The sequence below is a fragment of the Dasypus novemcinctus genome, chromosome 11, assembly GCF_030445035.2.
Source record: "Dasypus novemcinctus isolate mDasNov1 chromosome 11, mDasNov1.1.hap2, whole genome shotgun sequence".
Classification (NCBI taxonomy): Eukaryota; Metazoa; Chordata; class Mammalia; order Cingulata; family Dasypodidae; genus Dasypus; species Dasypus novemcinctus.
Window position 1 is genome coordinate 28,725,360 of NC_080683.1, and position 24,930 is coordinate 28,750,289.

The 24,930-nt window shown below is 35.9% G+C and overlaps 1 protein-coding gene across 4 annotated transcripts in view; it reads right to left on the reverse strand.

The window, feature by feature from the left end:
• HMGCLL1 (3-hydroxy-3-methylglutaryl-CoA lyase like 1) overlaps nucleotides 1-24,930 on the reverse strand; it is a 176,124-nt gene that overhangs the window by 114,121 nt on the left and 37,073 nt on the right. For all 4 annotated transcript variants that reach the window (XR_011650074.1, XM_004453640.5, XM_004453639.4 and 1 more), the window contains one exon: nucleotides 891-986. Coding sequence is in view for 3 of the 4 variants with exons in the window: in XM_004453640.5 (XP_004453697.1) it covers nucleotides 891-986 (96 nt within the window). In the remaining variant the exon portion in view is untranslated. The remainder of the gene's footprint in view (nucleotides 1-890; nucleotides 987-24,930) is intronic.

Sequence of the window (24,930 nt, forward strand, 5' to 3'; positions counted from 1 at the left end):
ACTAGATATTATTATGCCCATTTTGCAGATGAGAAAAATGTGACTCTATGAGGCTAAATAGCTAGCATCATGTCCCACAGCTAACAAAATTTCTGGACCCATGTTTTCGGGACAGGCCTGCCTGATTCCCCACCTAATATTTGTTGTACTCTACTCCTTGCCCATATAAGCTCTCCTGAGGGTGTCCTTTTGGCTAATATCGCTTTTCAAAGTAGAGATATTCCCTACTTTGTTAGAATTGGATGGCAGCAAGATCTACAGTTTTCCTAACATGATTCTTTCTTTACAATGTCATAAAAATTATATAAAATCAAAGAAAAGGAAAGATAAATGGTTCCAACAAGATATACCAACTAATACCTCATGACCTCAATTATATGTGACACAGTCTCAAATCCAAAAGTGGAAAAACATTTCATTAACATCAGAAATAGCTACTGCAAAACATTTACAATAAACTCACATAACTCCCACACTTGAAGTCTTTACTCTCCTTGCACTGATTATTCTTGTATGTGTACAGAAATAATTATCTAGTTCAATGATATTAATAATAATAACACTGCATTGAGAAATGTTTACATTATAATCTGTATTCCCTACTTAAGAGGGAAGCAATGAAACTGTTTTTGAGTGAATTTCATTAAAATGGGCAATTATAATTTTTACTTTTTGATCCTTGAAGGGTTAAACTAAAAGGATCATTTGTTTGGAGACCTTTAGTCCCCAACAATGCCATGCTACTGACTTCCATGCATTCGTGTTAGTATAGTAGCACAGTATTTATGTAGAATAATAAGTGAGTTACATGTGACACTGTTTTAACTTTGTAAAGATCTTTAAGACAATAAAAGCCATATCAACTTCAGAAAAATTTGTAGCACACTTACAGCTTGGTGAAAACCCTGAAGATTAGGAGTCAGGACAGGATATCGAACTCCTGGATATTGACGAATGCCTTTCATCACTTCAGTGTGATCAGCCATCTTAAATACATAAAATTTATATATAAATATGTAACTTTAAGAATTCTATCAAGCATGCCTCTAGATGTTCAGGTAGGTTATAACTACAAGTGAATTTATATTCTATTAATTAAGGTTAGCAAAAACAAAACTATGCCAATGTAGCTAAAAAATGTAGTTAGTGCCATTGATATATAATTACCAGACCTGAGATTAAGTTATTCACATAACAGGAGCGATTACAAGTATTCAGAATTCTGAACTCCATTACTTTCACTAGTGAAATCATCATTTTCTTCCTTCCATGTCATAGCTGAACCTCAAAGATTCTAGAGATTAAAGAGAATTTTATTTTATTTTTTTAATCTTACACTATATCTCTTTTTTTCCTATTATTTTTTTAATGCTACATTCAAAAATATAAGAGGTCCCCATATACCCCCCACTCTCCTTATCCCACTTCTCCCACATCAACAATCTCTTTCATCATTGTGGGACGTTCATTGCATTTGGTGAATACATTTTGGAGCACTGCTGCACCACATGGATAATGGTTGACATTGGAGTTTACACTCTCCCCCAGTCCACCCAGTGGGCCATGGCAGGACATACAATGTCCAGCATCTGTCCCTGCAGTACCACCCAGGACAACTCCAAGTCCTGAAAATGCCCCCACATCATATCTCTTCTTCCCTTTCCCTACCCTCAGCAGCTACCATGGCCACTTTCTCCACATCAATGCTACAGTTTCTTCCATTACTACTCAAATAGTTCCATAGTAGAATATCAGCAAATCCACTCTAATTCATACTCTATTTAAGGAGAATTTTAAAGGCAATATGATACACATTTATTCCCACGTGAAAATTTTTGTTTAAATTGGGTTGTAGTAATAATTTTCAATATATAATAATTTACATTATTTAGTAAAATATAAATTGCATGTTTCTGTTACACTAATTTAACAAGGCTGAGATTCAGTACATTACTTGGTTAGTATGGGTCTTTCAATTAATTCTGGTCATAAGGTTTTATGCCATACTATCTTTTATAACATGAAAAAACGAATGCAGTGGAGTATACAACAGGAAAATTTAAGCCAGGCTGTCAAGATTTCATTTTGTGAATCTATAAAAATATCAGCTTTGAATTAAATTATCAAATTTACTAGTTTGCCACAAAATCTAGAAATTAGTCTCTTAAATAAAAAAGTGGTGATCAAATCCTATAATCATCACATAGAGAAATTACCCTTGATATAACCATGAAGTTTGTATAAATTATGGCATGAAAAGTAATATAAGGAATTATAAATAAACAATGAGAAGTACACAAAATGATCATGGAGAAAGCTGTGACAGGTTACACCAGAGCAAAATTGGTATCCTCCATGTGGGAATGGAATTAGGAAGTCTGTTTATTATTCTCTATATACCAAGGCTTGAAATGTTAAAATAATCATATATTGATTTTAGTCCAAACTATTTTTATTGAAAATATAGCAATCATTTATATTTTTTCAAATGTGTATAGCACTATTTACTCTTAGTGGTCCATTGGTCTTATTAAATCTTAATTATATGCCAATAAGAATTAAATTCAATATTTTCAAAGAATATAATTTTGATTAAATAAGTTTAAAAATACATATTAAATCTGAAATTAAATATTTAAGAAATAAAATGTGCCTCCTTTTGACTGCCAACATGCCTCATTAACATTTATGTTTGCAAGTTTCATTCAGTCCAAATAATTTATTTGCATCTAACATGTGATTGCCACACATTTATGTCTAAGGGATTGCATCCATGACTGCCCTCCCCACAGCTGCATCTTGTACAAAGACTATCAGATTCATATGCAATGCATAAACCAACCTTTCATTTCATTCTTAGCCTATTTGACTGTAATCCAGATACTTATCCTACACCTACTAATATGCAGAGTTCTGTGCTAGATTCTTTGGGGAAACTCAAACACAGAAAGGTACAGTCTCTGCACTGAAGTAATTTACGGTATAGATGGGAAAATAAAACAAATACACATGGAATGTCAGCAATTCAAAGGAACACACTGGTTGTAAATAAGAGAATACGGAAGAGTTGGTACAACCGGCAGTGGTCTAGAAAAGTTTAAAAGAGAATGTGGGATACAAATTGCAGTCCCTGATTGTGGCATATTATAGTTCCCAAAGCAAAAAACAAACAAACAAAAAATGCACACAGTAATATTTCTGACCCATATGCTCTTCCAGAACTTCATCACTACCCATCAAGACTTGAACTTTATTTCCCCTCCCTGTGAACCTGGGTAGGCTTGTGATTGCTCCAATCAATTGAGTACAGTGGAAATAAAACTGGCGTTCTGAAGCTAGGTCATAAAAAGGATACAGCTTCCATATGGCTTCCTAGTTTGGGGAAGCTGCTGAGGGGAAACCAGCCAACATGCTATGAAAGCACCCAAATTAGCCTATTCAGAGAGGCCACAGCAAGTGGCCACATGGAGAGACCCACTTGAAGAGGAACTGAGGCCCCTAGCCAACAGCCAGCCTCACCCATTAGATTTGTGACTAAAGGAGTCCTCAGATGACTGTAGTCTCCAGCACTTGACTCATCTAGCTGAGAACCCAGACACCGTGGATCAGAGATAACTCATCCCCCTGTGCCTTGTTCAACTTTCGAGCCCACAGAATTAGTGAGTATAATTAATAGTTATTTACACGACTAAGTTCTGAGGTAATTCATAACACTGCTACAAAAACTGGAACACTGAAAGAGGAAAGGACGGGTGTAGAAGTGGGAGCACATTATCTGGCTAGAGGTTATTGGTAAATAATGGGGATTAGATTACAAATGAAGTCAGGGGGCCACACACTGTGATGTGTCTTTGAGTTGAATCAAATTATTGCAAAGATTCCAGAATTTATCATGACAGCAGTGAAAAGCCATGGGGAGTGGGTGTTGAATTAGGAGAAGACTGGGATAAATATAGTACATTCAAAAGATTAATCTGAGGGAGGTGCAAAGGGCAAGAGAGGCAATTTTCAGGCAGTTCTGAGAACTCAGCTTCTGACAAGTTCTTGAGTGGAGAAATGGCACTGGGAATAGAACTCTCAAAGAAAAAGTAATAGGACACAGTGGCTAGTAGTATAAGGAGAAGACATTATTAAAAAGTGTAAACCTCACCATGATAGCTTTTCTTTTCAAAGATTTAACATTGGTACATATTTCAAAATAGTTTTGATTACAACTCTATGAACCTGCCTTTTGTGCTTGATGTTAGTTATTGCATTGATCTGTTATACATTTTCTGGGATGCTGAAACCTTTCTCACTCTCTCTCTCTCTCTCCTCTTTCTCTCTCTCTCTCACACCCACAGAGGCATATGCACATTTGGACATATAAATTATAATTTTAAAATGAGAGCATTAAACCCTAATTTAAGTCAAAAGGATAAGTAACTAATACTAGTTTGGGGACAAGCAATGAAATCTAAAATAATACTCGTGCTAGAGAAAAATGTTAATAGATATTAGTAATGTCTAAGCATAACTAAATATAACATGTTAGAGACATTTAATTAACATAAGACATTTATATTAATATAATAACAAAAATTAATAATCAGTGCTTATGTAATCAATATACAGATTTGGGTAAGCAAGGAAGTAAGTCATGAAAGAACATAAAGGACACAAAGGAAATTTTAATCTATAACAATCATAGATCAGATTAACCCGTAAGGAATTGTTTCATTCTACATGTTGTTTAACTAAAACCTTGAGTTAATAAGACTTTTAAATAAGAAACAAATAATGATCCCTTTTAAGAGATGTTTTGATCAGAAAGAACTAAAAAATATACAGAGAATAGTAACCAGATTCCCAGGTCATAAAGACTGAACTTTGATAATCATTGATGATATCCTAATGAAATTATAAAGAATACATTAACTATAATCCAAAATAAATTGTACCTTTTTCTTTTTTAAAAAAATCCACATTATAATGGGGACATTTAGAAAATAATAGTATTCTGTCTTAATTTAGCCAACAAAGGCAAGTTAATGCAGAAAGCTTTAGAAAATCCTGATAGGATATAATTTTATTACAATGAATAAAATAGATCAGGTTTCAATTAAAGATATAAAATCCTTGCTTTAATGTAATTTCATTTTTTACTCTTGGGGGGTTATGTTATCGCTCAATCTTAATATTGGTTCAATGCCACAGATTCAACTATTAGTCAAATGGTAATAGAGCTTTTCCTTTACAGGGCTTTGTTTTGACATTTTAACAGAGCCTTTCTACATCTGGTTTTATTTAGCATATTTTTAAGTTTTTGCTGTGGTTTTCCATTTAAGATCATTAAAAAAAATCTCAATGATTTAGTTGATAACATATTTTGCCATTATCTGGCCATAGTTTGGGAAAAGAGATACCTATGTCTCTGCAACCAACAAAACATGTCAGACCATGGTTAATCAATTTCCTAGGTATCCACATTTTGATACAGATTCAAATAATAATAGTTGTGAAACATTCTGCAAAAGTTTTGAAGAGAGGCAAAGGATCACAGGGCTTAGAAGGTAATAAGCATATAGTTTACAGATTTTTTTATTTGCTACTTGACCCATCATGGGGCCATTAAATTTGGATATTCACATTATACATATTTAAATAACTTACTAAATATTGTTTACTAATTATAATTAATGAATATTGCAATCTTTCCTAAAATACTTAGGCTTTAAATGTATTCTCCAGATTGGGGTAATAGCTAAAATGTAGTCTGAAGGTGGTTAATGCCTTGTCTCATCCATTAGCTATGAGATTGCTGGAATTTCAAGATAATGTATATGCATTTTGTAATAATAAACAATGGCAAAACAGTTTCTCATAAATTTAATAGAAGGGAGTAATATTAGAAGTTTTGATTTTTTTTCAAAGAGATTATTAACTTTATAATTGGGAGATATAAAGTTAATGCAATTAAAAATATCATGAAACCTTAACCAATTTTTAAAAATCTGTTTCAGTATTTGAATATTGATTTGTTTCAATCTTTTTAGACACTACATAGCTAATATTAATCAATAGAAAAGTCACCAGATACAGTCTCTACCCTTAAGGAATACACTGACTAATAAGGAAGCTATATGTGCATGTGTGTGTGTATTTATACATATACTGACACCGTGTGAATGTGTGTCTGTGTATGTATATATAATATATATAATCTGTATTACATATACACTAAGTTGAAAAATAATGTTATCTCACATGATCTTAAGTGCTTGGAGCACAGACAAGGAAGAATTTTTCTTTATATCCAAAACTAAAATAATGACAAATATTTGTTACACCTTCTTTAAGCCAAATGTAAACATCCCAGCAGCCTGATTTTAATCAAGCAAACCTGTACATAGTTGTTTTAGTTTGCTAAAGACTACCAATGCAAAACAACAGAAATGGTTTGGTTTTTATAATAGGAATTTATTAAGGTAAAAGCTTACAGTACCAAGGCTTTGAAAATGTTCACATCAAGCCATAAGAGATGCTGTCCCACCTAAAGTCAGCTGCTGGAAGATCCTGGGCGCCTGCCGTGTGGCAAGGCAAAATGACCTCTGGTCTCTGCTCTTTCCTCTAGGCTCACTTTCTCCCTAAGATCAGCTATAGGAGATCAGGCATATGGTCGTCTCTCTCCTGGCTACATCTCTTCACCTTCGGGCTGCTCTCTCAGCTCCTTGGGGTTTCTCCGTCTTTCTGCAGCTATAGGTGATCCAGGAGCCTCTCTCACATGGCAGGGTAAAATGGTTGCTCTCTTTCTCTGTGTGTCTCTGCCCGTTTCTCCAATTATATAGGACTCCTGCAAGAAAGTCAAGGCCCAACCTTGATGATGCCTCACTATGGCCCTCCAGTCAATGGCCCCCAACTGAATTCAAACCAATCAAAGAGTCCCACACTCACAGGAATGGATTAACTCCAAGAACATGATCTTTTCTGGAATTCAGAAAAAACTTTAACTGTCACGATAGTGTTACATATATTCCTTTGCTGCAGTAATTTGAACTTTTTAGTGTAGAGTAAAAGGAAGGGGTTTAAAAACCCTAAATATATAACATGCTTGTTTATTAAAATAGTTCAAATAATTATGGGGTGAATTTTTTTATAGAAATTAATTCTAAACTTTTTTTCAAACATGCCTTTTTTTTCATTTTCAATCTGGTGAAATTAAAAGCAAAAATATCTATCATTCCTTACTCCTCTTCAAAAGAACAGTTGATTGAGAAACCAGAATATTCGCTGCATAAAAGATTGCTCATTTCCAACTGAATATATGTTGCACTGGATGTATAATTAAGGTTAAACAACTATTCATGATTTAATTATGATGAAGATACATTTAAAACTTTCCTATTTTTATTTTTGAGAAAAATGGACTCCTATTCATTTATAACGTTGACAATTAACATTTTTGTTTCCTTTCCCAGAACAAATTTGATTACAAATATTCCACATTGTATAAGTCTCCAAGTTCCAGAGTTGCATTTATTACTAAAATTATATTTGAAAGTCTCTTATATACATTTAAGTTATATAAAACATCTACATTTATTAACTCAACTTAATAAATGATTAGTCACTAATAAGGTTGTAAAGTATATGAGAGAATATTTTGGTTTTTGCATCGCCATAAAAATTGTTCAGTACATCTTTGGTGCTCTGCTGAAAATGAGAATACTAAGAGTTTAAGTTAGTATTTTTCTTAAGTGGAGAAAGTGTTCAGAGTAGAATCTGAAATTCTTGTGAGAAACAGTTTCCTAAGGGACTCCATCATGCCATGCTCTATATTTGTCCTTTATTTGTTCTTAAATTCCAGAAAAAATACAAAATTAAATAACTTGACCACATCATTTACAATTAGTTCTTGGTAATCTAAATATAGATTATAATTCTTCTCCTCTCTGCCTTAGTCCAGTTAACATGAATGAGTCAAGCATCATCGATAGATGTGTTATCCACTGTTTCCTCCTTCACTTCACTCACCTGCTAAAAAGAACCTTGCCATTTCCACTTCAAAATTTTCCCTACCATGCTGTCTAAGAGGAATTCTGGACTTGATGTCTTGTGGTGGTAGATTAGGTAGGGATCTAGGACCTGAGAAGTGGTAAAATAAAGAGAAAGAGAGAGCCAGAAAATTGAAATGATCTAAATAGTAATGTGATTGGGAAAGGACAAGCTGGTGCTTGAACAGCATGTATTGGAGGCTATAAGAAGCTTTTACTATTGAGAGGCTCTCAGGTCATTAAGAGGTACAGAAAGTAGAGGGAAAGAAAGGAATTATATAAATTGTTGCTTTAATATTTAACAGCTTGAATACTTATTCATTCTCTTTAAGTGACATGTATTTGCTTGGCATACTATTTCAATTTCTTTAGGTTGCCATATTATGTTTCTTTATATGTGAAATCAGGTAAAGACTGAGTCATTTGGGAGAGCTCACAATGTCTATGTTCTTCAAGAGTACTGGATATAAAATAAAGGACTCAACGTCACCTTACATGAAAATTATCTCAAGAGTGCAGTCATCACACCCCACAGAATCTGGCACCAGATATAGGTAAATAGTTGAGGGGAAAAATGTTTTCAATGTATTGAATCTGAAGCTGGTCTGTGTAAAATTCTTCCAAACAAAATGTATATAAAATTATAAGTTTATAGAGCAGTTTTCATCAATGTCAAGTCCAAATGAATTTTTTCTCTGTCAGGAATATACTCAATGAACATAATATGAAATTATAAATGCACCATACATATTTTACATTTTAATCTTTTATGAAAGTTACAGAAAAGGGAGTATATCTCAGTTCTTCTGTGTGAATGGCATAAAGCCATAGTTGTTCTTCTAAAACAAATATAAATCTGTGGGTGGGCTTACAGGTCTTTTAACACCCTAAAGTATCAGATTGCACCTTGGCCTGAAAAATGTCACATCCTGGTTGGCTTAAACAACAGTAATTTTTCTTCTCACAGTTTTGAAGGACAGAGGTCCAGCACCAAGGTATTGGCAGAACAGAAGTGTATAGAAACTGGTGACAGCAATCCTCCATTACATAGTGATCTCTCTCTCCTTGCGTCTGGTCCTCTGGTTTCTGATGACTTTTGGCTTCTGTGTCAAATTCCTTTGCTTATATGGATTAGGGGCCAAATTGATTCAATTTGACCTCATCTAAATATGAGCTTCAAAGATCCTATTTGCAAATAAGTCCACATCTTAACTAACTGTATGATTTTCAAAAACCTATTTACAAATGGGTTCACATTCACAGGACTAGGAGTTAAGACTTGAACATTTTGGTGTGTGTGTGAAGGGCATAATTCAATCCCCAACACCAATAATGAAGTATTAAACTCAAAGACACTTTTCTGAACTGTCAATAATTTTTAAAACTTCATTATCGGTGCTAGAGAGATGACAGAATCATCTCTCTATTCTCACTCTATTCTCATTTTATAAGTGTTGTTCTATACAAAGGCAAGCAAAGAATATGCAGCCAAAATGTTGGGAAAATGTATGATATTATCAAGTAACATCAGAAGTTAATTAAATCTTTTAAAAATACGTTTTCTTCTCTTTGAATTTTGACTTTGAGGTATTCGATTATTTTTAACCATTTGTGATTTTATTTAGCATCAAAATGAACATTAATTTTCACAACTAATTTTGTATTGGGCAATATATTTTCTTTTTCTTAAAATGTGTCCCCCAAATAAATATACTTTGAGTGATTGGCAATATGTCCCCTAGTGATTCTCTGACCTTAGCCTGAGAGATTACACTGAACTGTCTAAAACATATCAGTTAGAGGGATTCCTACAATTCCTACACTTGGAGTGATGAGGCATTAATAGCAGCCACCTATTCTCAAGACAAAACAATCTCTGAGACTTGAAGAGGAAAAAGACTGAATCATATCTAATGCTTGCTCCTTGGAAAATTCCATGTTCCCAGAACTAGAAATACTGTTGAAAGAGACAACACGGCTACACTTAACAACATTTCCAGAGGTATCCAATAGAAAATAAAGATACTGATGGATAGGTTATAATAGAATGGATATTTGAATAGCACAATTAACATTGGTATCTTTTGTGGAAGTACAAAAAGGTCAATCAGAATAGGAGTTGGGGCATAGTTTTTGAGGACTCTCCATGAGCTCACCTTCCATGACCCTCACTATCCTTCAAAGAAAACTTGGTCAATTGTCAGCCTAGTTCTTCCCTAAGCTCTCCCCCCATACACTGTCTCTGTCAGTCCAAGACAGGTACCCACTCTGATACTGAATAAGGGAACTAGATAAAGGTATACAGAACCCAAGGGGCATGAAGAAAAAGAAGACATTTAGAGAAAGAAGCTCTAAAACAGATGTGGGGTATAAGACATTTGGATGGGTAAGGAAAGTGAAAGATTTCCACAGCCCAGTGTTAGCATAAAAATTGAATACTTTTAGTGTTATATTTGAAGCACAAATGAAGATCAGAATGCTTTTTCATTACTCTAACATTGTGAATGTATATCCTATTATAAAAATTGTTATCTACCCTGGATCCTGTGGGACTCCAATACTTATTAGGACTGTAAAAACATTTAGGACCTTCATCTTTTTAGCTAAGCTCTGTGTAGAACCAGAGGTATTGGGAAAAAATCCTGGCAGTATCTGAGAAAACCCATTCCCACAATAGGTATGGGCAGAATGCCTAGGACTTATTGAAGGGTCCAGTGAGTGTACTTAGAGTGTGTGTCTCAAAAACTGTGATCTGAGGACTGCCTCAGCCAGAATTATCTGGAAAGATTTCAGAATACTAAGTGATGTAACACATCAATTGCAGTGAATCGAAATCTCTGAGTGTGGAAACTGGAAATCTGCATGTTCAATGAGCTCCTCAAGTGATTCATAGTCATGTTCTAGAGTGGGGTGTGGAATAAGTTTTGGAGTAGATTCCTTCTTCAACCCAAATAAGCCCTTTGGAATAAAAATTTTTCTCATGTTTTATAATGAGCAACATCTTCATTCAAAGTGCCATGGTCAGGGCACACCTCCCCCAGTTTATGGGACTCCAGGAAATTGGTCAAACCTGAACAGCATACCTATGATGACTATATAGCTGAACACAGCCTTACAACAAGATTTTATCTGTTTCCCAATTCAAGCCCTACTTTCCTCTCCCCACTGTTAAAATTCTAGAATAGTAGTCAACCAAACAAGTTGAAGGTCTTTAGAACTTCAGACTCCTATTTCTCCCTAAACAGCTAATCTAGTGCTATTTGAAGTGCTCCCAGCTTACTTCTAGCCATAACAAAATTTGCAATACTGTACCATGCTTCTTTACATCTTTGTTCCTTCACATACATCATTCCATCTGCCTGATACCATTCCTCCTTTTACAATCTACCTAACTGATTTCATTAATTCTTAGAAATTCCTTTTTCTAAGACATTCTCAACCAGCCTGGTTTAGATGTTTCCATGCCTTATAGTTTACTGTGCATATGTCTAGCACTGCTTTTATCAAATTTTATGAAATTTACATTGATTTATATCTTTTTCTTCCTGGCTAAATTATAAGCCCCATGAGAACTTTGCATAAAAGGGGCATTTGGCAAGTGTTTGTTAATTTGAAATGTCTTTAACCTCAGTTTTAGCGCCTAATTCTAGTTTGAATTCACATTAAATTCAATCCACTTTGGATCATAATTCTTTTTCTCCACTAATTCTAATATTTTATTATTAGTAACGATGAAAATAATGATAAAAAGCAAATGTTTAATTTGTCCCAGGCTCTAGGTTAAGTCTGTATATGGTAAGTTCTTCATCTGCATTATTTCTTTAAACTTTTAAAAAACCCAATGCAGGTTTCTGGAGAAAAGGAATTAGAATAGAGGTATTAAGGATGAAGAAGATCACCCAGTTAGTTTCCCAGGATATGCTAGACATCAGCATACTCAGGAGTCACAGTCGATTTCAGCCACAGAGGCTTGCTGCTGGGGCTTAGGGGGAGACCGACAAGACCATTCCAGGGTCTCTACCTCTGCTTCGATTTATTTTTATCCAGAGCCACCATTTATTTTTATTCAGAGGTGAATCTGGGTTCTATGGGCCTGAAATGATTACAGTCTGGAAGAGCACATCTTTAAGGAAAAAATTACAAAACATCTAACTTGTAAATTTTCCAAAAGCATATGACCAGGTGAATTCACTGCTAGGAACCTTCCCAAAGCTTTGGGAGGTATTTATACAAATGCTTCATGGTCATTTTCCTGTCTATGTCATAAATTGAAAGTCTACATAAAATTTCACCCAGGGCAGAAAAAGTTTCACTGATCAAAACTAAATGTTTGAAAAATATTAGTGTTGCTGATATTTCCTGCCTTAGTCATATAGGTATCATCAAGATAGTTGAATCTTTCTAAAATACAGATTCACAGTGTCTAATAGTGTTCCTTTTCCTTACCACTCTAGAAATACTTTCAACAAACAAATGGGGATATGTTGGTATATACTCTTCTTGGTAATCCTGAATGTTTCTGAGTATATTCATGTTCATAAATTCTCTGCTTAATAAATTATGTGAAATTTTGCCATGGAACAGACTGAAACTTATGGACCGATAACCCTCATTTGTTTTTTCCTGCTCACAAATAAAGTTTGCTGAGTACGTTTTTTAAAATATATTTTTGAAGGTGTTTTTTGTTTTTATATGCCCCACACTCACCACCAACCAGGACCCATTTATATCTGTTCAAAATAAGTGGGAAATGTCAGAAGTTATTTGTCTACAACCTCCACTGGCCAGATTAGATGGAGCAGGAGCGCAGTGGGAAAAATGAACATAGAACATACAATTTCTTCAACACATGCCATCGATTACTACAAAAATGTAAATAATGTGGTTTTGGACCCTATAACTCAAAACTCAATTTGAGCAGTAACTCCTCTTAAAGGTAATATGTTCATAAATTCAGTAATGAGAAAAAATGAGAAGAGAGCTCTTCCTGACAACCCTGGGTGAAAGAGTTGTATCCAGCTATGAATGGCACTGTAGCCTGGGTACTATAACCCTGTCTCATTCACAGACTCCTTGCACAAACCTCATATATCTTAGCCTCAGTAGCACAGAGGAAATCGTGGTCTGCTTGAAGAAGTAAGACAGTTTTAATAAATCACAGTCTACAATAATAAACACAGGAAACCTCTGGAAAATTGAACATCCAGTTTGTGTGTGTGTGTGTGTTTTTTTTCCTACTCAATACTATCTTGGCTGCCATGGCTAAAATGGTCTGACACCAGAAACACAAAACTTCTAAAGTCCAGAAGCCTTAAAACTAATTTAGTCTGGTGTATAATTTCCTGTACTTCCTTATTCAACATTACCTTTGTGTCCTAAGAACCTTGGTTCTGCTCTTTACCAGATGGCATGGCCACGCTTCTCAAGAGTGACCAAAGCAAGTAGCACAGAATCCATACTCTTCTATTGTGCATGCAGGCAAGTGTGTAACAAGGCATTCTAATCATAATCCACGACTGTATACAAATGTAAATTTTTAAATTGTAGAATAAACCCAACCGACCCAAACAGACTTGTAGAGTATAAACTGGGAGACCAGTGTTCTAGACAGAGAAACCAAAGTCATCTAAGGCAGTAACATTTCCTGATTTCCTAAGATAAACACAACGAATATGCATTAGTTATTCTTTGTTCAGGTCAATGCCTTGTGTGACCACCCTTCTGGTCTGCTTGTGTCAAAACAATCCTGTTTCCAACATCACTCTGAAGTAGGGGCAAGAAGTCTCAAAGCTCCCAGTGTAATTTTTTCCCCTTCAACCGAGTTGCCTCTCATATATCATGCCTGCATGTTTGATAATAACACTGCTGACATGCTTATTTCCAATGCAAAGAGGCAGAAGTGATTTTTAAAACACTGTATCCAATTGGTCTTATGCAATAATTACCAGGAAGGGTTTTCCTCCTGTACTTACACTGCCGCTGTAAGCCAGCTCTGCCACACAGTGGACACCTTACTGATGAGAAGAAAGGGTAAGCCTGGGTAGTCTGAAGGAGACTAACTCAGAAGACTGGCATTAAGGGTTGCATTACTCTGATAAACAAGGCCATCACTGCAAAATCTTGCAAGGTCAAAGTACAATGAATTGGCCAGCATGTGTATCTGGAGATATCTGTTTCAGTGAACAGTACAGAAGGAGAGAATGTTAAAAACTTTGCCAGAGTGCCGATGACAAACTGCTCAATGCACTCTGGCCACTAGGTTCTACTGTATTATACCTCATTGACAGATATTCACCTGATTTTAAAATCCCTTTGTATGTGTTTAATTTTTTTAGTAATTTGATTTTCAGTACTCATTTTAACTTTACAATAAATATTATGGTTATGATTTACAATTATGTTATTCAATTTTGAGCCCCAAAAAGAAAACAGACTTTTTAATAGAGAATTAATGGGAGAACATAAAATGGGAAGTATCCAAGGCATAAAGAGCTGAAAACACTTTGTCAAACCACACTATAAAACCATATCATAAATGAGTAAGAGTCAGGGATCAGGTTTTCTATACCTCCATCAGAAAGACATATTAAACAATGGAAAATATTATGAATTCTTGAACACAAGGTTAGTGAGTAAACTAGTACATATTTAACATCTCGATGCTTTAAATATTAGAACTGTTTTTGAGTAATGTCTTTAATTTTACTATGTAAGCAAGTCATAACTGTTGTATGTTGCATTAGTACTCCATAGGGTATACTTTGTGCTTCACGCAAAGTAGACTGCACTCAAGTGGATTAATCGGGATTCGCATTTATGGAATGAGTTAACACTAAAATAAGATACACAATGTTTATCACACAAACTAATCAGAGTAATTCCGAAAAGACCACTAAATAATTAGAATCAAATCTTCTTTCTTAGCCAAACTGGAATTCAATTTGCCTTTTACAAAATTATATTATGTACAAACTTTTCAACTGTCTATGCATATAGTGCTATAAAAACAAATTTTAAGATAATTTTAATCAGATATAAATAAGGTATTTTAATATGATCAAAATGCTTTGAATGTTTCTTTCTTTCATAGGAAAATATTTAGAAAGACTGATAAGCATGCAAACAATAAAACTGAACAAAAGATGAGGTAAAATGTCTCATTCCAATATTTTGTTTTGGTAACTATTACAAGTGTATAAATAAATATAACCCAACTTATCAGTCAAAATGTAATTGATCAAATTAAGCAATTACCATCCTACTGAAAAGTAACATTAAGGCTAAGCATAATAAATCATTGAGTGTAAGCATAGTTTTTGTCCTAATGGGGAAAACCACAAAAACCAAAACAATATAAAACAAAACTAAAGAAAACATTGAAATACACCCTTGACTTCAAAAACTAAGGAAATCTAACCAGGAGAATTAGAATTAGAATTATATCACAATTAAAACCTTTGCTTTTTCATTGAATACAATAGTAAAGCTGCCTTAGTAAAAGAAAAAGTTGCTGATGAATATTTAGTAATATGCACAGTGTTAGCAATGTATAACCTTAAAACAAATTCAAATGCAAAGAAAATAAAGCCCATAATTCTAACCCCCTCCACTCCAAATCAGGTTCATAAGTCCACGTTCTTTTCTGAGAGAGAAAAGGTTGTTGTTTTTTTTTAATTTGGGAAAATGCTTTAGGCAGTTTGCTTAACCTATGTAAAATGTAACAACTTATATATTGCATTTGGGTTAATTATTGCTTAAAATATGAAAAATAATAAGCATCCATCCCCTAGGTTGATTAGAGGAATTCAGGATTTAAATTATTGCTAATTGTCAAGATATAGTAGGTAATATCCACAAGCAACACGTCTGTAGTATATAAATCAAATCTACTGCCCTATTGTACAGGGTATTTAGTATAGTATTCAGAGTACAAGTGATTATTTTAACTTAAAATGAGAAAACTTTAATGCAAATTTAGAGAAACATTTTAATACAGCAACTTAAAGTAACAGGGTATTTTATGCTAACAAAAATGTGGAGAAATATCTAATTGCTGTTTTTCATTTCTGTAAAACACTGGCATTTGCTCTACTAAAAAAAAAGCCTTCCTGTTATTTATTCTTTCAAAAGCAAATAGACATTACCTAAATAATTTAACACATTGAACTGAATCATGTGCACATGCCAGACACACCAAATGGGTTAAAATAGACTGAAAAGGTATCTGTTCAGAAATTGGAACTTTGCTGAGCAGGTCCTGATATGGAAAGCATGGCTTTAGGAATGCATGGAAATAACATTCTACAATGAATGCAAAGATTCCTGCATCCACACGCTCACTGTTTTCAGAGTGAATGACATGGATTTAGAGTTGTGGGGGTAAACTGCAAGCTTTAACTCTGACATACTACTTTCTGGCTCTTTTCTTTTTCCTTTCATCCCTGCCTTCTAGCAAGAGGGTGACCTTACCCCCTCCCCTCAAGGAATGACTCCCTAACTTGCCCTACATGTTTAGAAACTTGTATACAGGGAAATGCTGGTTCCACTTCAGAACAGAAGTGGTTACTAAAGGCCAGTTGGAGGGGCCTGGCATTTGGCAAGGGCAAAACTTAGTAGAGGAGACCTAAGACCCAAAGAGTGGTGGGACAGTGTTTTTAAGGCAAATGCCTACGACTCTGTGTATTAGTTCTCCAGAGTTCTCCAGAGGAAAAGAACTGACAGGATAAATATATTTATACATATATTACATATATTATATATATATATTTATTAGATATTAAGATATTTATTATAGCAATTGGCTCATGTGGTTGTGGGGATTGGCAAATCCGAATTCTATAGGACCAACCGCAAATTGGGAACTTTATGTTAATATTGAATTCCCCAGAGAAGTGGGTTGGCTGAAGTAGAGATAGAAATTCTTCCTTCTGACAGCTGAAATCATCAGTTTTCCCTTTAAGACCTTCAACTGATTGGATGAGAGATCTCGCCATTGCTGAAGGCTCTTCTTTGTGGATTGTAGATGTAATCAGCCACAGATGCAATCAACTGCCTAATGATTTAAATCCATGAGATACCCTCACAGCAACAATCAGGCCAGTGCTTGACTGACCAAACAACTGCACAATATAACATAGGCAAGTTGACACATGATATTAACCACTGCACTGATGCATCAGTTTCTATCTCATGGCTACTTTAGCCAGAGACGAGGCTGAGAAAGACGTGACAGGGGCTGTGGAGGCAGCATTCTCCCTCGCATCTCTTAACTCCTCTAGGCAAACCACCTTGCCTTCAGATATCCACTATGAATATTATTAAGGCAAAGAAAAAACTGTTACAAAGGGAGGGATGGGAATGAGTGTATTAGTCAGCCAAAGGGGTGCTGATGCAAAATACCAGAAATTGGTTGGTTTTTATAAAGGGTATTTATTTGAGGTAGGAGTTTACAGATACCAGGCCATAAAGCATAACTTTCTTCCCTCACCAAAGTTTATTTGGAGCAAGACAGCTGCGGACGTCTGCGAGGGTTCAGGCTTCCTGGGTTTCTATGTTCCTGCGGCTTGCTTTACTCTGGCTTCAAGGTACCTTCTTTCCTTGGGTGGGCTTCTCTTTCCTCTGCATGCTGACTTCCCGGGGCTCCAGTTTAAGCCTTCAGCATCAAACTCCAAAATCAAAACTCCAACATTAAAAGCCTCAACATTAAGAACTCTGTTCTTTGCCATGCCTTTTATATGTGAGTTCCCACCCACGTAGGGTGGGGTTACTTAATGCCCTAATCATAACTCAATCATGCCGAGGTACAGATCAGATTACAAGCACAATCCAATATTTCTTTTTGGAATTCATCAATTATATCAAACTGCTCTAGGGAGGTACATATTGCTAGCCATGGCAGGATCAGAACACACACAAATACACACACACACACATTTGGTGGGTTCAGAGTATACAGAACCTGTTTCTTTATCAAATGTATTTGTAAATCATTAGCATGATAAAACTCGTAAGATTATTAAAACTGTTTCTAAAATCATGAATGTGGCAGATTGTAAAAATGACCCCCATGATATTTCTCCTCCGACTTGCTCTTCAAGAATACCAAACCTCTGATCAAGAAATGGCATCTGTCCCCTCCTTCTGTAACTGGATGAGTCTTTGTAATTACCTTGACAAATAGAATATGGGTAAAATAACACTATAAAGTTTAAAAGTCTTGGGTGTAAATGATATACCACTTTTGCTTGGTTCCCTCTCTCAGAACACTTACATTTGGAGCCCTAAGCCATCATGTTAGCTAACTAAGGTTGCCATGCTATGAGGAAGTCCAAACTAGCTCATGTGGAGAGGCCATGGGGAGAGGCTCTGATGCTCTGAGACCACATGAAAAGGGAGAGGTGCCAGCCAGCCCTCAGCTACTTCGGCTACTCAACAACTGCTGTGCCAGCTCTCACCATCATTTGACTGCTACGAGCTGAGAGATCTAGAGCCAGAAGAGCCCAATTGAGTCATTCCAGAATTCTTCATCCACAAAAACCATAAGAGCAAACAAATATAATTTTAAGCCACTAACTTTTGAGATTATTTGTTATGCAGATAATTAGAAGAACCAGTATCAATTTTACAAGCTTTCAGCGATCTATGGAATAATACATAGTTTATTACACAGGCACACATACGTTCACACAAACACACAGCTAGACTATTTCCTGCAAGCTACATAGTCAGTGAAAAGCACCGGACCTACTGAACTAATCTGAAGGGTCTGTGGTCCATGAGCATTAGATGTTAGGAACAAAATCAGGTGGGAAATACTGGACCCTTGTGTTCTGTTTTCTTGCTGAGCTAACATTTTATCAACATGGATACAGCTCTCATAGCAACGTGGATATAGCTCCATTTAACTTTCAATAACCACCTGAGGTCATTTACATCAGAACTTCAATCATTCTCTGAGACCAAATATTGAACTAACAGCAATTATTATTCAACATGTAAGAAACTCGACATGCTCCAGTAAGTCAAAAAACAAAACAAGCTTAGTGTATTTAAGAAGCTGCTTATAAGGAAAACAGATCCTTAAACCTCTTAATATAAGCTTTCTTCCAAGGAAGTCTTTTTACCAGTGTGTACTCAGACTAATAATTCTGGAAAAAAATAAAAGAATATGGATATTTCACCAATGAATATTCTGGGTGCTTTAAATTGGCTAGTTCCTGATTGAGACACATAAACAGAATCCACATCTACTGTAGGCACCTCAGCTTACCACATAGAACCTAGAGTAAGCAGGAAGAGTCCTAAGGCATTTCACAAAGTGGCTGCGCTAAGCACAGGAAAACAAAAAAGCCCTCCTTTCTCTTTGAACTTCCTCTTGAGATTCCTCCTGAAATGATTTAAAATTGGAAATCCCACCAAGGTAGCCAACCCAGGTAGCTTATCAAGCCTATCATTCATGTTTGATCCAATACCAAACACACACACACACACACATACAAACCCTGTCCTAAACCTACCGACCCCTTTAAGACTGACAAATCCCCAACCAACCAATAGGACTCAAACTAGCTTCCTTTATATGTCTATAAAAATTCTTGCTATCCCTAGAAGCTTCAAGTTCCTTCCATTTTTCAAAGTGATCCAGTTTCCTTGCAAAACTTTTGGTGTTCCAAATAAAATGCTATAATCTACAAACTCCACTCGAATTTGTGTTGTGACAACAGAATTGAACATTTCAAATCAGGCTCTTTCAGAGGAAGTTTGGGTTAAATCTTGCTCCCCTTTCCACCCACCCTCCTTCACCTACATGGGTAAAGAGGCTGTTTCAGCATCACGAAATGGAAACTGCAGTTGTTGTCTTGGTAAATTCCATCAGAAGGCCAATTCATCTGGGTATCATGGATGAGCTACGACTGGAACACCCTCCAGATGGAGACGTTTTGCTCTCAGGTAACTATGTCTTGTCAGCAAAACAATTTAGGGGCGGTGTTCTCTCTACTTCTCCCTCTCCCTCTTGTTTTCCAGTACCAAATCACTCTTTCCTACCTCTTCCCCACACTCCCATCCTCACAAAGAGCAGAACCTGGAAGGAAAGCTAGGACAAAGTGCAGTATCGTAGGCCACAGCCTCCTGCATCTATCAGAATAAATTTAAATCTTAAACTTCAATTCTGTAAGTGTGTTTTGATTACCAATGAAGAACCAATTGTGTCACATACTAAAAGGAGGACAGGAAAAAAAATCTATGCATTTCTCCTTGTTAAAATTGTGCCTGGGCTATATTTTTAAGTGACTTGTAAATAAGTGCCCCAGGCTCTAATGTATATTTCCTTCCACTTTTATAAATGAAATCTATTCCCAGTCCTGGCTGATATGTCAAGATTTGTGACCCACCCATTGCAAATGCTAAAACTTGAATGGAGGGTAAATATGTATAACTGGGACTTTATGCATGATATACAGAAGCATACAGTGCTTTGCATGGTTAATATATTCTTATTTTAAAATGAATGAGATTCACTAATCACTCATGTTCATAAAAATGTTTTGAACAAATGGCTAAAACAAAAATGAATGTAAAACTCTAGTTTACTTTAAAAACATTTTAGCCTACTTATGATAATTTAAATAGCTTACTACTAACAGCTACATTCCAAAGTTGCAATAAAACTATTTTTATAAACATGTTTTCTTTCTGTTGTTACTGTTATTCATTCCATCTAAGTGAGGGGCTATTTGGACTCATTTCAAAGGTTCTTACATTACATGTCACTCTAAGGAAATCTTTTTCCAGATAAATTTTAAAGAGCATGTATTTTTTAAATGGCAGGTATTTTATCATCTCTAACCATTTAGATTATAGGTGTAGGATCCTGTTTTATATGGCACCCTGCTACCGTGGAACTTTTCTTTGCAATGTTTTAGTTAGGAAGCCTCTGCCAAATAAAACAGTAGGAGGGAAACTGTAAAAGAGAAAAAAGCTTTAAAATGCTAAAAAAAGAAATAAGTGAACAAGCAGCAATCTAAACATAAACTAGAGGACTATTCCCATGACCTATGTTTGAAGAAAGAAAATATAATAAGGAGATGCAAATAAATAATAGTACCTATTCAGAGACACATACTTTGTCTTTAAGATGAAGTAGAAAATACTTGAGACAATAAATATGTAAGCTGTTGTACTAAAATTATCCTGTCACCAAAACTCAGACCTTATTTTAAATTAGACAAGTCCAATGTCATAAAATTTCCTTCTAAACTGAGAATGATATATAATTTCAAAAGATAAATTAACATTATGAACTAGTTCTGCTGACTGAAGGCCATTTTTTAGTTAGCATAAAAATGATGATATCAGCGGGATAACATGATGAGATAACCTCTAACTACAACAATGAAAACGCCTTGAGCACCAAGCTTGGTGAAGTCTAACATAACAACAGTCATGAAAACTCAGACTGCCTCAACAGCGCCCTTTGAAACACTTAATATATTAGCTAGTAAGTGACGGGTGTGACTTTAGATGATGAATCTCATACCATCTTTGATTCAGGCACACTGCTGTTTTATAGATATGTGATTTATTGAAACCACTTTTTTTTGTTTGGAGTAAAGCTGAAATAATACAACACAGTTCTTGGTATGTGAAGGACAAAGTATCTAATTATTCGTTTTGGGCCTGATCCAACATTTAAAGTAAACACATTCTTTAATCTTTAGGAAAAAAGGCTCTTTTTCAAAGAGAAAAAGTTAACTTGTGTGGAGCCCAGGTTCAGTCTGTCTGTCTATCAGGCAGGCTTTCACCTCAATAACACTATTGAGCACTAGTCCTGAGGCAGGTAATCAGGACGCTAGAGGTTCGCACACAGGGACCAATCCACATGCCTTTTCATCCCAGTCCCTGGGTTCTGAGAGATCAGTCAGTTGCTCAAACCCAAGGTGAGACGTGGGCAGGAATGCAGTTAGAGAGGCACTTACACCTCACCACAGCTGTCTTCAGGAGGTCTTTGTGATAATTCAGTCATTTATTTGATAATACTTTAAGCCTAGAATGCATTCATTAAATCTCTATATGTTAACTCCTGAATCCAATTCAGGACCAAACCCGGAATAAATCATATCATCATTTATTTTTATTTTATTTTTTTTTAAGATTTTATTTATTTAATTTATTTTTCTCCCCTTCCCACCCACCCCGCCCCCCATACCCTGGTTGTCTGTTCTCTGTGTCTATTTGCTGTGTCTTCTTTGTCCTCTTCTGTTGTTGTCGGCGGCACAGGAATCTGTGTTTCTTTTTGTTGCGTCATATTGTTGTGTCAGCTCTCCGTGTGTGCAGCGCCATTCCTGGGCAGGCTGCACTTTCAAGCTGGGCGGCTCTCCTTACGGGGCGCACTCCTTGTGCGTGGCACTCCCCTATGCGGGGGACACCCCTGTGTAGCAGGGCACCCCTTGTGCGCATCAGCACTGTGCATGGGCCAGCTCCACACGGGTCAAGGAGGCCCGGGGCTTGAACCGCAAACCTCCCATGTGGTAGACGGACGCCCTAACCACTTGGCCAAGTCCGCCGCCTCGTCATTTAGTTTCATCAGATGTATCCACTTAACCTGCGGCCAGGAGACATTTTCCTATTACTGCTCACAGATCAGCTGCTCTCCTGCCTTTTTTGTCCACCTTTTCTCCTAGGTAGTTGTGCAAGAAGAACTTGGTCTCGAAAGGATCTCAGCCTTGTCCTTCTAAATGTCACTTGGTGCATCCCTAGATGAGTCTGAGGAATAATCAATCAATTTCCCTTGGGGATAAATTCATGAAGACAGAACGAAGACTAAATGGGTCTCACACTCCCCTAAAATTAATGACCGCTATGGAAATAAAAATAGCTACCATTTTGCAAAATGACAGTCTCAAGGAAATATGTCTAGTTCTATCATGTTGTCCATGCCCTCCTAAGTAAAACATGTGTGGCCTTCATTATGCAGGACTAAATCCATGAACCAAAGCTGAGTCATTAGTCCACCCCAGTGAATTAAAAGCAGTATGTATTGTTCTTTCAGGCTGATTAATTCATTCTTCATTTCACAAATATTTATTTAGCATTTACTTACTATGCATCAAGCACTGGGGACACAATTATGAACAAGAAAGATATGATTCCTACCGTAATAACGCTTAGAGTCTAGGAAGCAGATAATCAGAAAATATATACAAAAACATGTAATTATAAGCAGTGACAAGTGGGATGAAGGAGAATTAGTCTGTTTTGAGGATAAGTGAAAGAACCCAAATATCTGAACACCTACTCTGTGAAAAGTGACATACTACTATTTGTCCCACTGATGTCTTCAATTTTAAAAGGCTCTAATGTTTTAAGCCATTTTACATCATATTTTTATAACTTCAGAGAAATGCAGAAATTGAGACACACATACACAAGTACAGATTAAGTGCTATGGAAGAGGCAGGGCATGTAAACAGGGAACAAGAAGCAATTTGGTTTGACTGGGGCTTCAGCAAAATGATGTCAGGCTGGAAAGGAAAAAAGGAGCTGGGTATAGAGGAACCTGAAAACCAACTTGAAGAGTACAGACTTTTTCAATGGGGAAAAGGGAATCTCTAAAAAACTTGGAATGTGAGTTTGAGAAGGCTTATATTTTTAGAAGATTATTTTAGAAGCAATGAGCAAAATGTACAGAGAAGGAGAAACTGTGTTTAGGAATACCATTTAAGGGAGTACCACAATTACTCAGACGATTTGGGTCTGGATTATTAACATGGCACTGAGAATTAAAAAGAAGAGACAAGTATAGGGTATATTAAGAAGGAAGAAGATTTATGTGTCAGTAACTGATTGGATACAGAGACAACCCTTTGAGGATTCAAAGTCCATTAAGAGAACAGTTGAGTTATTAGCATGAAGTAGGTCAGATAACAATGAGATTGGTTTTGGACCCACTGAGTTGAAGGTACTGATGGCACCTTCAGCTGCAGATTATCAGAGACGGGAAGACTAGAAATGTAGATTTGTCATCCTTGTAGAAGTGACAGTTGACTTTGGAAGGAATGCCGAAGAAGAGAACATAGACAGAGAAAAGCTCTGCAGGCTGAACCTTAGGGGAGCCTTCAATTTAGCAGTAATGGAAAAATAGGTCAGAAATGACTTAAAAAGAACAGGTGAGGAAGGAACAGAACCAGGAAAGTAGAGAATAATGGAAACCAGGGGAATAGGTGATAGAGTAATCACAGGAGTTAAGTGGTGCAGAGAGATTTAGGGACCCAAAGACTGAGAATAGGCATGGGATTGGTAAGCGAGAGGGATTTATTGGTGCTAGCTACTAATCATATTTCAAAGACCAGAGCCAAATCTCAGAAGTGACAAGTCCTATCTTCTGCCTGGCAACTCCACCTGATGCTGGTGGCCTCCATCATCTTTCAGGGAAGATTCTAAATGAGCATCTTTCTTTGTTGGTGATGAATACATATTACTCTCTAGTAAATATAAGTGCCAAAAGAACGAAGTAAGGAGAGTGTTTATCCACATTTCTCCCTCTTTAATATAGCACTCTATGGGGAAAGTATCAGACCGTTCATCATCTCTTTCCTCTAATAGACAGAAAGGTTGAAGCACCTGGAGATGTTCAGATCATTCATAAAGTCATAAAATGGCAAATGGAGGACAGGTCCCTAAATCACTTATTTAGGAGCTCTAATCTCTATTCAGTATAGTGGAACAAATATTCACGTAGGTATAGTATGGAGTTCAAAATATTTTTTTAAGACTCAAAACTTTATTTAAAATGTTTCATGAAAGGGGTTTTACTTTAATCAAATCTGAGTATACAGGCTGATATTTTATAAGAAAGTAAACATGGCAAGTAACTAATGATATGCATTTACTATCACAC